We start from the raw sequence: 13,615 nt of genomic DNA, 5'->3' as shown, positions 1-13,615 counted from the left end.
TTTTTCAAATTCTCACCCGATTTGTCAACATTGTCCAATATATTGCCGAGGTTAGAGTCCACAGGAGTGACCCTGATCTTGTCAACTTCCTTTTTGATGGCGTTCAGTTTGTCCATAGTGTCGCTCGTCGTATTGTTCGCTGAAGCTGCCTTCTTCTTGGCTTCCTCAATCATAATACTGATGTCATCTGATCGAAAAAACAAAAAGGAATAACGAATTCTGGCAACAGATTCATATGAACGCTCATCATGTGATGCCTTTACTTGCACTACCTCTCTTGATGTCATTTAATTGGTCCGCTGCATCACGCAGTTCTGTCTGGAGAGTTTTCTTCTTCTTGTCCGCGTCTTTCAGACGTTTCTTCAGCTCAGCGAGGTCGTCGGTTGCTCCTGTTTGAGAAAAAACTAAGATTAGTGACTGAGCTTTGGGGGGGTGCATTTAAAAGTAAAAAAATAAAATAAGGAACAGTTTAAAAAAAGAGAGCTAACCCTGAAGGTTTTTCTCTGCCTCACGAGCAACCTGGACCAGGTCCTCACCAGTCTCTTTCAGGTCTTTTGCTCTTTTATTGAGCTTCTGGTTCCTCACGTTCTAAATTAAGAAAAACTAATTGGTTAAACAGACTCAATAAAGTGTTCTGTCAAAAGCTTAATGATATTTTATATAATGCCAAAAAGAAGTTACTGTGGCTTACATTCAAGGCTTTGTCCGCTGCATCTTTGGCCTCTTTAGCTGCGGCCTCAGCAGCGTTAATGGCATCTGTTATGTTCTTGTAGGCGTCAATGGCGTTTTTTGCGTCCTGCACCTCAGTTCGTCCACTTGCATTCTTCACAGAACTATCACACAGTAACAAGGGAAGAAAATAAACCACAGACACACGGAGAATACAACCACCACAAAATCTCATGCAGTGATGTTAATGCTCGAATAGCACTGGGACCAGGAGGGAAATCTCAGCACAAGCAACAGACAGTTATTGTGTCTTTGTTACTTACTCCCGAAGCTTGTTTGCCATCTTGAGGAGGTTCTTGGCATGTTCCTCCGCAGCCACCACAATGTCCTCCTGGGCTGCTGCTTTGGAAATGTCGTTCACCCTCTTGGTCAGATCGGTCTTGGCACCATCCAGCTGTGCAGCCAGCTGTTCGTACTCCTGATGTGAAGAAGGACAGGGATGGGTGCAAGTTATTCATAACAGCAGAAAAATTCAGTTTACCGCACTTCAGTGAACAGTGAAGAAAACAGCGATCGTTATCTGAGGGGACGGCGTGTCAGGACCTGAGAGCCCGCTGGTGTGGGATTGGAGATGAGGTCATTTATTGTAACAAAGCAGGCAAGTGTTTACCGTTTTACTGTCGGTGAGCATTTCCACCAAATCCTCCGTTTTCTGGAGCTCATCCTCTGCCAAGGCCATTTGGTCCACAACCGTCTTCCGCTCCTTTTTTAGGTTTTCAATACGTTTCTGTAGGAAGCATATGGATACATTTCATTATAACTATGTAATTACTAGTATACTATGTGTAAATTAATATTTTATCATTTAGATGTATAATAAAGACTATTCTACGATGCCTTAATAGGGAAACATCTAAGAAGATAACCCCAGTAATTTCGAAGTCCTACTATTACAAAAAAAAGTTGGATTCGACAGAAACGTGTTATATTACGAGAATAAAGCCAGAATATTATTTCATTAGTATTATACTTTAGTCACGAAAATTACAAAATGTTATCTCGTAATATTAAGACTTTATTCTAACAATCGTTTCAATCATTATGCTATATTTATTTAAATGATATTATAGAAATCATTATGATTATTATTTATATATTTAAAACCTCCGGGAAATGAAGTAATATGTATGATGTTGTCGTATAATGTGACTTTTATACAAACTATTAACCAAGAAACACACATATTCCTTATAACTACTCGACTTGTGAGTTACCTGCAGCTCCTCCAGGGCCTTAGCACTGAGTCCATTCTCAGCATTGGCTTTTTTCACCATCTCCGTCGCCTCCTTCAGAGCCTTGTCCAGGTCCTTCAGCTTCGCTTCGTAATCTTCCAGCCGGCCGCGGATTTTCTTTGCCGCAGCCTCGTTCTGGTCACACTGCTTACTTACATTCGCCTTGATGTGGTCAAGCACTGGAGAAGAGAAGAGAAGACAATAGAGTCTTCAAGAGACTTAAATTTTTGGGGTTTTGGGAGAATTGACAGAATTTTCTCCAGTGTCGTACATTTCTTGGCCTCGTCCAGCTCTTTCTCGGCAGCTGTATTCTGAGGGGTGAAGTTCCTGTTCGCCATCTCCTTCACCATGCGCTGGGCCTCTTCAAGCATTTTACCCAGGCTTGCACTGGGCACCGTGTCCCCGCTGGTGCCTGACTCTTTCAGCTGATCGAGCAGAGCTTCAAACACAAAAATATGTGCCAATTATTAACATGTAAAACATTTTGAGACAACAGGACATGTAACAAGAGGTGTTGTGCTGCCACTGAATTTAAGTTTCCCTTCACCTTGGATTTTCTTGAGCATGCTTTTAATATCCGAGTCCAGTTCCTTCGCCCTCTTGTGGGTTTTAGCAACGTCTGCCACTGCTCTGTCGGCATCAACAGACCTTTTATCTGCCTGAACAAAAACACGGACACAAAATGCACATTTACACACAAGTCCCCTCACTTGTTGAATGGTGATCCTATAAGTATTGGCTCCGACACTCTACCTTTCCTTTAAGGGTGCTGATGTCGTCTACCAGAGTGCCTGTGTCCTCCTCCAGTTGGCTGATCCTGGACTTTTGGGTGCTGATGGCAGAGTTGAATTTTTTGACAAGAATCTGTAAAAAAGCAGCAGAGATGTAACGACAGCTTTATAACAGCAGATCCATATGTGGTAGTTGGTGCACTGAGAATTATTCATGAGACTTGCACATCATAAAAGTAGAAAGAATGCACAGTCAAATGAAGTGGATCCAACTCATAGATTTTGAGGGGACGAGACACGACGAGTTGCTGCGACAGACACTGGCATCCAGTGGTGCAGTCTCTAACTCGTGTTGACACACGGGATGTGGTGCTTATCAGCGGGGATTTCGTATGTTTGAACAAACACACCCATCCTGTGCCGTACCGTTTGTGTGTACGTGTGAGTGTGTGCATGTGTAGGAAATGGTCGCGTGCAAAGTACAAAGATCTCAGTGCTCATGGCCGTGGATCTGATGTTAGTATTTGGCATTTTCTGAATGTGACAAAGTCTCTGAGGTTATCAGCCCTTTCTGTGGCTGTCACAGCGAGAGAGCGTGGTTTCAGGAGAATGGCGTGTTACCTTGGTGTCGGACACGGCCTTCTCCAGGTTCTTCAGCTGGTCCTTAGAGGAGGCGCTGGCGCTGGCGTTGTCCAGCTGAGTTTTGATACGTCCCAGCTCATCGTCCAGCTTCTCCAGGTCATGTAGTAATGTCTGGGCACAACTGTCACACTCTGAAACACAAAAAATACGACAAATAAATACATTTTGCGTGAAATACATGTCGCAGAGTCAAAGGTAACAGTTCTCTAGGTACCTTGGCATTTCTCATCTGTGTTTGTGTCTCCAGGCTCCAGTGTGTTCTTGCAAACTGAGAAGAGGAAAAATCATCATATTAAACTAACCAAAATGTGGGAAAATCTAATTGTGAATTCATGCATGGCTGTCTGTGATCTAACCTCCAGTCCGGGAATCACAGATGTTCCCGTTGCCTTTGCAGTTACAGGGTTTGCAACTTCCTCCTAGTGTCAGTGGATCACCATAGTAACCAGGAGCACATCTTCAGATAAAGAGGAATAAGTCAGAATATGAGGCAGAACAGCTGAGAATGAGCTGACAGTATTTCCATTACTCGTCCATGCAGACTCTCACCTCTCACACTTGTCTCCTGTGTAGCCTGATCTGCAAATGCACTGGAGGTTTCCAAAAAACTCTCTGCAACCTACAGCGAAACTGTGGAGTGACAGCGGAAATTACGATTTAAATCCATTTTCCCCTTTGATTAGTACACAGCTGTTTTAAGGAGTGTTCCACTTGTTCCCTCCCACCTGTTTGTGGCCACGCTGAACGGGCACGGGCAAACTTTGCACGTCCTATGAGCCGCGTAGTAGTGACCTTCCTTGCAGCGTTCACATCGGTCCCCGGCTGTGTTGTTCTGACATTTCTGAAAATGATGTAATGTGTTAATTAAAGCCACTGGCAAATGAGCGAAGGATGTCAAGAAGCAAAATATGAGACACTGTATTAAAAAAAAAAAAAAAAACTTGTGCACTGCTGCTAGACATTTACACACATACTGCACTTTATCGATTTTACACATGGGGGCAAAGAGAAGGTTCATTTTCAAACAGTGTGTTTGATGCCCTCTTTTCAGCCGCTGCTGTAAGGGTGTGGATCCACGCGTGCATTGCACACACAAGCCCGGTCTTGAGCATCTTGCAAAAGAACAACACAACGGAGATGGTGGAGATTTAGAAATGTGTAAAGGCTCATCCTTCCAACAAGGAGGATAATTAGCAAGTGGGGCTCCATGACAGGAAATCAGGAGGCCATATTAAATAATGCCTAACGGGCAAAGGAGACAAAGATGTGCCCACAGATGTACCTTAAAGGTAATAGGATCAAAAGTTACCTGTTTCTATTAGAACCGCTACATAATAGAACATCTCAGACCCTAAAAACCTTTAAATTAATGCTTAGACCAATTTGTATTCACTCGATCTCAATTCGAGTGGAGTTTGAGACCTTGATTTTATCTGTTACTGTGCCATATTTTAAGTCTTAATTATTTATGATACTTGTTTTATTGCTTTTTCTAGTCATTCTCTGTTTTTCAGATATATTTTTACATTCTTTAATCTTTGTTTAAAGCCTGTTCAGCACTTTGGCAGTTGTTTTAAACGTGCTACATAAATAAACTTTGGCATGATTTACACTGGAGTCGGCTTAACTAAAATAATCCCTCTTGGTAGTAGGTATGTCTGGTTGTCTGCACTGTAAACCTGAGGTCATTAACGAGAGTTTATCACTTACCAGGCACCTCCCTGTCGAATCCTCACACTCGTCAGCCAGACCGTTGCACTCGCAGGGCACACAGCGGCCCAGGTAAAGCCCACTGTTTCTGTCTCTGTAGAAACCAGGAGCACATTTCTGAAAAGAAAAATACAAATATAAAAACGTGGTTTACCGAAATTACAGTTTATACACAGAATAACCCATAAACCCTGTCATACCACTGTATATTTGACTCAACAATTATGATACTTGGGGTTGATAATACACTTATCGCGCTATATAGGTAATGACGTCGTGATTTTTTGAAAATATTTTAAAGATTAATTAACCAGACAGGAGCAAACGTTTCTGCTTCATAGAATTAATTCAATACCTCAAAACTTATCATGATGTGAAAATCCTATAAATTCTATAACAGTAAAAACAGGCCTGCTCATCAATCTGCAACATTGATCTGTAAATAATTGTGTGAGTGCTAACATTAACATTTAACAATGAAGAGGCAAAGTGCGGACTTTGCCTTCAGAGATAACAGCCTTCAAGTCCCCGTCAAACCACACCTGAGACACTAAGAGCTGTAAAAAAACAACAAGATCAGATCTCCGTGGATTTTTACCTGAATCTGAATACTAGCATCGTCATTAATAGAGGGATACTGAACTGACTGTCCTCTGTCATTGCGTCCCCCTTGGTCATTTTGGAATGGAAACCCTGTCCACTGAGCCCATCTGCCATGATGCCTGGCGTAGCGAGCTCGCTCTCCTCTGGTGTAGGGCCTGTGGCCGCCGCAGCACAGTCCGATCAAAGTCCAACATATCAGGGTCCGCAGCAAAATCCCCGCACACCGCTGTCTATCCATACACGAATCTGACATTCCAGGCGTTAAGTCTGTGTGAAATAATGCTCCACTCTGCCCTGCCTCAGCCTCTTAAGCACACACACTCACACACACACACACAGAGAGAGTGTGGACACGCCCCATCTCTCACCTGAGTCAGACTTGCAGATCACTATGAGTGTATGCAGGCACACAAGCACACACATGCATGTGTTTACATGCTTTCTCTCCTTCTCGCTCTCCTTTTCATTCTCGCATATTGCACTGGAAAAAAAATATACTGTTTTAAGACAGTTAAATGTGCACAAACACACACAACTGACAACACACAGGAAATCCACTATTAGCATTTCTGAATAGAGAAAAGGAAAATTACACTTTGGCAAATACTACAGGTTGTAAAAAGATAAATCCTCAACACTGTATATATATATTGTAATACTCTTTATGTAAACGTGTGTGTGTGGTCCAGGTATTACTAATGCTGTGGGGACCTAAATCTGTTAACACGCTCACATTACAGGGACATTAATTTTAAGATGAAGACATGTTTATGGTAAGGTTAAGGTTAGGTTTAGCTTAACTTTAGGTTAGGTTAAGGTTAGTGTTAGGCAAGAAGTAACTAGTATTAGTCAGGTTAGATTGAGTCCCCAGGAAATCAATGTACGTCAATATAATGACCTCTGATGTCATGGAGACTCATCTCTGTGTGTGTGTGTGTGTGTGTGAGTGTGGTAAGCATTTGTGACTGAGAGGAAAAGTCAGACATCCTCAGACAACGCAGACAAACTCACACCTGAATCACGCTGCTCAAACACACAAGAGACAGAACTGGGTGTGTCAGGCCCACACAGTTTTATGAGCAACACAGTGTTGCCAACTGCCTCACCCCATGTGTAAGGGTGAGGTTCTTGTCATATCACCTCAGGGCACGCATAATAGACCTTCCTTCAAACAGCCCCGAACATAAAATGGCTCACGAACACTCATATTGGAAACCACAGTGGCACTCCCATAAATTAAAAAAATAACAATATTACTTTTTCTCTCTGCTTATTAATGTTCTGTAAAAAGTTTAATTAAAAGTCTTATTTTGGTTCTGTGAGCCAAACTGTGAACACAATTCTGATTTGAGAAGCACAAACACGCTCGGTCCAGTCAGCACTATTCCCAGGAGATAAAGAATTCGGGCAAATCTTTATCCTTAGCAACTACATCCTGCTTGTTTGTACAACGTTCCTGTGAGCTGCAGCCACGCCGGTGATTATATCTGTACAATCACTAATATTATGTCTGCGTGATTGTGCATCATATCCCCGCCCGGGGCTATGCAGTTTGGGCTGCACAGCTCATCGGCCGGTATTTTCCAGTACATTCCACCCAAGGCTCCTCAGCTGACAAACTCATCCTCTAGGTGAAGGGTGTGGTGCTCGGTTCAGGCGTGTCAGGACAATCAAAAAATATGAGGATGGGGTCCAACTCCTCAATCGTTGCTCCACCCTGTTTCTCCGCTGTTTGTCAGACCTGACAAAATGATCCGTATCGCTCCTCGTAATATTTTTCTTTTTCATTTTCCACTTTTTCCATCAGACTCAACTACACATGCCATCTATAGATTTGAGCCACATACCCTCTCAGGTTTTGTCTCCAAAGCTTGGTTGTTGCCTAAAAATCATAAACTCCTCTAACAAATATTTAGACGCCTTAAAGTTGCAGTTTGTAGAATATTGTGACATAAAGTGGTGAAGTTGCATGTGGCAGCTGAACACCCCTCACCTCACCCTCCCCTTCCAAACATGAAAGAGAATCTGTGGTAACCTTCAGTTTTCATAAAAACTCAAAGGATGTTTAGTTTGTCCAGTCTGGGCTACTACAAGAAACATGGCGGCCTCCATAGAGAAGACCCCCCCCCCCCCTAAATTTCTGTCAATAGATCCCTTTCACCTAAATCTTACACACTGGACCTTTAAATTGTATTTAATAAATTGCCTTTTTAGTGTCTCACCTCACAGGAATCTCCGGTGTACTGAGGCGGACAGGAACAATACTCTACGTTGTTTCCAGGACTCCCCGTCCCTGTGTTGGTCGCCTCCTCAAAGCCCACCTCCCCCAGACTCAGACGCTGGCTCTGGGTGAAGTACAAGGCTCGGATCCTCAGGCCCACCAGACCGGCTAGGACCATCATGAGTTCTTCTCTGGACACGGGCCTGTTGGTGATAGCATGACGCCAGTTTCCCTGCAGGCGACAGATTTGTTTTGTGGGGACTAGAAATCTGAAGGTGGAGACTCTTCTTAAACATTAGTCTTTGTCAGATTTGCTATGATGCAGAAGTAACTTATATTTGTCTGTTTGTCCGACACTTTATTGCAGAACAATGTATTAAATTATGGTTATCTAGTTCATTCCTGCCAAAGCTTATATTTAATGTGTTTGAATTATTCTTTACCTCCACAAGATGGACTCTGCCCTGATACAGCCTGTCTGCAAGTGGGACTTGAGGAGCCATGTGGATCAGGGTCATATCCCGACCCTATAGGGAGAAATAGTGACTTGGATTAATAAATTAAAAATAAACAAGAAAGGATATGAAGATATGATGAGAATATACACACAGTCAGCACGACATCAGGTCGTCTGTCCTTCAGAGTCATCCCCTCGCTGGGGATCCCGAAGGATTTGGACTGGTAGGTGAGGAAACCACCGTAAGATGTAACCTTAGAGAAAAGGAGAGATCCGTCAAGTTTATCTGTAAAAACTGCAGAAACAAATAAAATACAAGAAATAGGTTAAAGGAAAATGATTTATCTATACAATCTTAGTTTTATTTCTCAACTAGGATAGTAAGAACCATCATTTCTATCACTTATATAACATTTTACTAGTTAATGTAGTTAATATGACTTCAGGGACGTTGCAGCATTGCAAAAGAAATAAGTTAAACTCAGTTATCTGAACCCAGTTATTCAGAAGTGAAGACACACCTGGGAGATGTGAAGCGTATCCTCAGATCTCAACTATTTGTTGTGAAAAAAATCACGGACGAAGGTTTTGGAGTATTATTTATAATATATTGACTTTTACTTCACCTTTCTATCTATCTATCGCTCTAATATCTTTTAATCTCTCACTCTGGAGATACCACACAGCACCTATTCACATATTTAATCATTAGTAAACAGTTATTAACAGTAGATCTTGTTGCCTTGGTGCTCTTTCCCTCCAGTGACTCACTCGGTCTCCCAGGTAGGACTGTGGTGCCACCCAGTGTAGAGTCTGCACTGTAGAAGGAAGCTCCTGGACGTCTGCCACCACCTCGTTACTGGCTGTGTTCAGCACAGAGGGAACCTCCCCCTGGTCCGGTCTTACTAAACGCCAGCCCTGCATCTCCACAAACTGACAACGGGGAGTATGAGGGGTAACAAGTGAAACATCCATCCTAAAACCCTGTTGTAATGTGTTATTCCAAACATTTATGACTTTATTTTGAAGTAGTGTTAGTTTAATACAATCAGACAAACACCTCCCTAAGCTGGAGATTTAGAGCAGCAAGGTTTGGCATGATGACGTCATGATATAATCTTTGAAGTTATGAATACTCATGAGGTAACGTGCCGTCGCCATGGCAACGTTTGCTGTCTATCATGCCAGTGTATGTCCTTTTCCAGAACAACACCTGTTTATGCATTTTTCATTAAACACACAACATTTCACCACATTTATTAGCTGCCATTAGCCAGAGGGTTTTGTCGGCATGAAATTTGCATTCACAGACTTGCAGGAGCACCAAAAGCAAACACACACCTTCCCCCTGCGTTTGCTGGAGCTCTGACACTGGTCAGTGGCTCCGAAGCAGAAGCAGCTGCTGCAGCCGTGAGGGTTGGAGGGGTCAAAATAGAAGGAACCTTCCCGACAGGTACCGCACCTGACACCGGCTACATTCCTCTACAAACACGGCAGCCATAAGAGGGAGAGAGGAGGTCAGAGCGAGGAAAGAGAAATAGACAAAAATGAGTAAGAGGAGTTTTGAGGCTAGAAGATTGAATGAAGGGACCTCACCCTGCAGAGACACCTCCCTGTGTCTGGGTGGCACACATCAGGTGTGACGCCGCCTTGATTACAGTTACATGGCACACAGTCGGGGAAGCGATAGTAACCTGGAGCGCAGCGGTCACACTTCCGGCCTGCAATCCGAGGCTTGCAACTGCACAAAACGCACATTATCTTCAGTCAAATTTTAAATCCACAAAACAGTCATGTTGCTTCATTCTGTGCATGTTGTTACCGGGGAAATGTAAGGACTACACTCAATTTGATTTAATTAGGCTTTTCGTAAATGTGAAAATACTGTTTAACCACATCGCATGTGTTCCTGCTCTGTATGTTGCTGCTACTTGTTCATGCATTCCATTGGTTTGTTTTGCGTCAACTGAGTGATGGAAAACCTCCAGGACAGAGACAGACAACCTGTACATCAGCCTGACGGGACTGTGAACAAATCTCCTCTTTAAGCACTTTGAGGGGTTTGGTGTCATGTTTCACTTTCACTGTAAAAAGCTGCAGGCCGCACCTACCATTTTATATCCCTCCAAAAATTAGTGGATGTAAGAGAACATTTATTCCAAAATACTCTATATTACACTGACATTTTGAAATGATAAAATCAAGACAAAAAAAAAATCTACAATTTAAAATTACAACATTTAGTAACATTTCAACTGTAATAACTTTTATAATAATAATAAAAAAACATCATTCATATAGCACCTTTCGAAACAGCCATGTACAATGTACAATGTGTTTTACATTTCAACATCATTTAAAAGAAATGCCAAAATAAAAGGATAAAAGAAAACAAAAAAAGTAAAGCTATTCTGTAAAAGTACATATTGACAGATTATTAAAAAACAAACGGTGAAGCTTAAAATCGGAGTTCCTATACATTAGATGAAGGTAAATAGTTAATAAATTCAAGTTATAAAAACGGTGTCCCCTCTTGTTAGAAAATAAATAATCTAAATGTCACTCCAGGTAAAAATGAAACTTGGCAACATGAATGCATTTTTTTAAATTCCTGGTCATTAGTACAATACACAGTAAATAGCTACAAGCGGTTTCATTTATCCGTCTTGCTAATAAATGCTATAGTCCCTGCTCTCCTCTCACCTGCACTGTCCCGTGGTGCGTTCACAGTCCGGTCCTGCGTTGGCCTTGATGCCATTTGGGGAACACTCGCAGCCCTCGCAGCCCAGCAAAGGGTGGTAGTTGAAAGTCTGACTCAGACACATGTCGCAGGCTGGTTTGACCGTCTGAGGAGGGCAGATACAGCTTCCCGTCACCTCGTCGCACAGGCGGCGACCACACTGACACGCTGCAGTGGAGAGAATGGAATTTATTTGTGAAATAATGTAATCCTGAGTGGAAATTAGAGGGATGAAGTGATGGTTTTAAAGAAAAGTTAGGTAGAGAGCTTTATGTGGTAGGTGTCTACACTCACATCCCAACACAAGTCAAAAGAGAATGTATAATTATCACATTATAACAACTAGTCTATCAGAGCTGAAACCTGATGGTGCACAACTGTTCCTGGTCTCTCTCTCCTCTCTCTCCTCCTCGCCCCTATATATCTCTCCTTTCTCTCTCCCCTCTTTTCCACCCATCTCTCCTCTGCTCCCCATTTTTCTCTGCTGGAGGTTTCTTCCAGTTCATGAGGTTTTTTTCTCTCCACAGTTACCAACTATGTAAAGTGCCTTGAGATAATGTATATTATGATTAGGCTTTATACAAATACAATTTTATTGAATTGAATGTTTTCTCACGTCTGCAGTAAGGGAAGCTATAGTAGCCGGTGGCACATTTCGTGCACCGTCGACCAATGATGTGCTGCCTGCAGGGACACTGTCCTCCAACTGGATCACAGGCAGCTCCCGTCGAGCCGGACTTCTCGCAGTCGCAGGCCAGAGCTCCGTCGTTGTAGGCTGCGACGAGAGAGCGGGCTGAGTCCCTGCAGAACTGGGAGGAAGTTCTCAGGCTGAAGAAAGAGAGAAAGAAAAGTATTTCCTTAAAATGCAGATGTGGTTAAACACCAGATTATTACAGCTAGAAGGCACAATTTACAAAAACGTCCATGCACTTTTTTATTTAAAAACTGTGCCACTGCTACTGCAGGATAAATAGATCACTGCCCGGATAACAAAGATATCTAATGGATTTGTGTCCAGCTTGTTTTACTGACATGGTGGATACCTACTCGATATAAAACCCGTCTCCTCGACATTGCTGTACGAAATCTGCAGAGTTGTCCAGCGGCTTCTCTTTCAGCAGATCTGGGCTGTAACTGTTGTCAGGAACCAGTAAGATATAATCCTACACAAATGATACAAAGCATAAGAAAAAGATAAAAACACACAATCTCAGTAAGGACATCCACTTTGGATTGTTTTGTTCTTAAAATATATTTATCAGTCAGATGTAAGAAAGAGATAAATGGATAATCTCCATGTTTTAAGGTGTTTCAGACAGTTTTATTTTTTCTGTTGGATTTTATCTAGAGTAGCAAAAGAAAACCAGCAAACAAAAAACGACCTGCCCCAGAGGTTGGAAGCTTAGCTTGCATAAAGCTTTGTGGGGGCTGCCAGGGAGAACACAGGCCCTTCATTGTTGTTGTTAGTGGTTTGGCACAACACTGAGGAGAGAGGACCTCAGCATGCCAAGTCCTCAACTTCTCAAACACTCTTTACACAGAAGAGACACTCAATGTCTTAAAGGATTTTTCTCATTTAATTCTTACAAATGAAGTGGAAAAGGATCATCAAAACCCTGCCTGACTTCTCACGTCAAAAACTGACCAGAGTAAGGGTCTTCCTAGGTGGCACGATGACAGAAATGGTGGGTGGCCGCCAAATATTTTGGTCCAAGTCGAGGGCAATGCGTCCGTCAGCGATGACGACCTCCCTGCAGCCGGACACCGCGGGGCAGAAGGATGCATTTATTGAACCTGCAAGAGAAAGGCAGAGTTGAAGCTGAGTGACAGAAGGAGAATACAATAATCAGATTCTCCATTGAAGCCATATAGGGAAGTGTGTCGAAGTCTTTTCATTATCTTGTCATGAGCCCAGGGATTTAATCTAATCTTAAGGAGGAATCGACCCCCTAACTGAGAAGGCTTTTCCAGAGTAAACATGCTTCTATCCAACAGGAGCGAATAAACTCCTTAATTCTATTTGACCACACGTTAGTCAGCCGCACTTTCTCAAGCACACTCACCCCTCCAGTCACGCCCTGCGTCCACCCGGACCTCCACAGGGAAGGAGGTATGTTCAGGCTGGCGATAATGGACCACAACCACATACCTGCCCGGGAGGGGCACCCTGGGAGAGAAACTGATCTCCGTCTGGAAAAGAAAAAAAGGCGAGGAAACTTAAAGCTAGGGTTGGTAATCCTAGATCATCTCAAGCTCACCACAGCAAATATATTTAAAAGGGTTAGGAGAAATGCATTTTGCTTCTTTCGTAATCTAATACCTGAGGGAATTTGAGCAGTACCCCAACACCTTGCGGTTCCTGGACGGGGAAACCCGTCGTCTGTCGTCTCCTTCTCGAGTCCTCGTCGTATTCTGGCTGGGGAGCAACGACTGGCGGGGATGACAGGAGTCCGTCACGGGCAGCAGACAAAATCCCGGCCGACGTTGGCTTGTCGAACTGCCTCAGAACACAGTGCTGACTGGAAACAGTAAACAAGTGGTTGAAAGTGT

At 42.9% G+C, this 13,615-nt stretch overlaps 1 protein-coding gene across 1 annotated transcript in view; it reads right to left on the bottom strand.

Moving 5' to 3' along the window:
• The window catches only part of LOC117778460 (laminin subunit alpha-3-like), a gene marked incomplete at its 5' end in the record, with an annotated part of 54,760 nt that overhangs the window by 11,302 nt on the left and 29,843 nt on the right, over window positions 1-13,615 (bottom strand). Inside the window, 28 exons of the mRNA XM_034614024.1 lie at window positions 17-187; window positions 273-389; window positions 489-588; window positions 692-833; window positions 993-1,147; window positions 1,340-1,456; window positions 1,944-2,140; window positions 2,233-2,400; window positions 2,509-2,620; window positions 2,715-2,825; window positions 3,314-3,465; window positions 3,549-3,602; window positions 3,691-3,791; window positions 3,884-3,964; window positions 4,060-4,175; window positions 5,045-5,161; window positions 7,870-8,100; window positions 8,312-8,395; window positions 8,478-8,579; window positions 9,097-9,258; window positions 9,667-9,807; window positions 9,922-10,066; window positions 11,029-11,233; window positions 11,682-11,893; window positions 12,113-12,228; window positions 12,711-12,859; window positions 13,129-13,255; window positions 13,386-13,584. Of these exons, the coding sequence (XP_034469915.1) occupies window positions 17-187; window positions 273-389; window positions 489-588; window positions 692-833; window positions 993-1,147; window positions 1,340-1,456; window positions 1,944-2,140; window positions 2,233-2,400; window positions 2,509-2,620; window positions 2,715-2,825; window positions 3,314-3,465; window positions 3,549-3,602; window positions 3,691-3,791; window positions 3,884-3,964; window positions 4,060-4,175; window positions 5,045-5,161; window positions 7,870-8,100; window positions 8,312-8,395; window positions 8,478-8,579; window positions 9,097-9,258; window positions 9,667-9,807; window positions 9,922-10,066; window positions 11,029-11,233; window positions 11,682-11,893; window positions 12,113-12,228; window positions 12,711-12,859; window positions 13,129-13,255; window positions 13,386-13,584 (3,884 nt within the window). The remainder of the gene's footprint in view (window positions 1-16; window positions 188-272; window positions 390-488; window positions 589-691; window positions 834-992; window positions 1,148-1,339; window positions 1,457-1,943; window positions 2,141-2,232; window positions 2,401-2,508; window positions 2,621-2,714; window positions 2,826-3,313; window positions 3,466-3,548; window positions 3,603-3,690; window positions 3,792-3,883; window positions 3,965-4,059; window positions 4,176-5,044; window positions 5,162-7,869; window positions 8,101-8,311; window positions 8,396-8,477; window positions 8,580-9,096; window positions 9,259-9,666; window positions 9,808-9,921; window positions 10,067-11,028; window positions 11,234-11,681; window positions 11,894-12,112; window positions 12,229-12,710; window positions 12,860-13,128; window positions 13,256-13,385; window positions 13,585-13,615) is intronic.

The sequence above is a fragment of the Hippoglossus hippoglossus genome, chromosome 17 (assembly GCF_009819705.1).
Source record: "Hippoglossus hippoglossus isolate fHipHip1 chromosome 17, fHipHip1.pri, whole genome shotgun sequence".
Taxonomy (NCBI): Eukaryota; Metazoa; Chordata; class Actinopteri; order Pleuronectiformes; family Pleuronectidae; genus Hippoglossus; species Hippoglossus hippoglossus.
The sequence above is the reverse complement of the archived record's forward strand: the minus strand, read 5'-3'. Positions and strand labels throughout refer to the sequence as shown.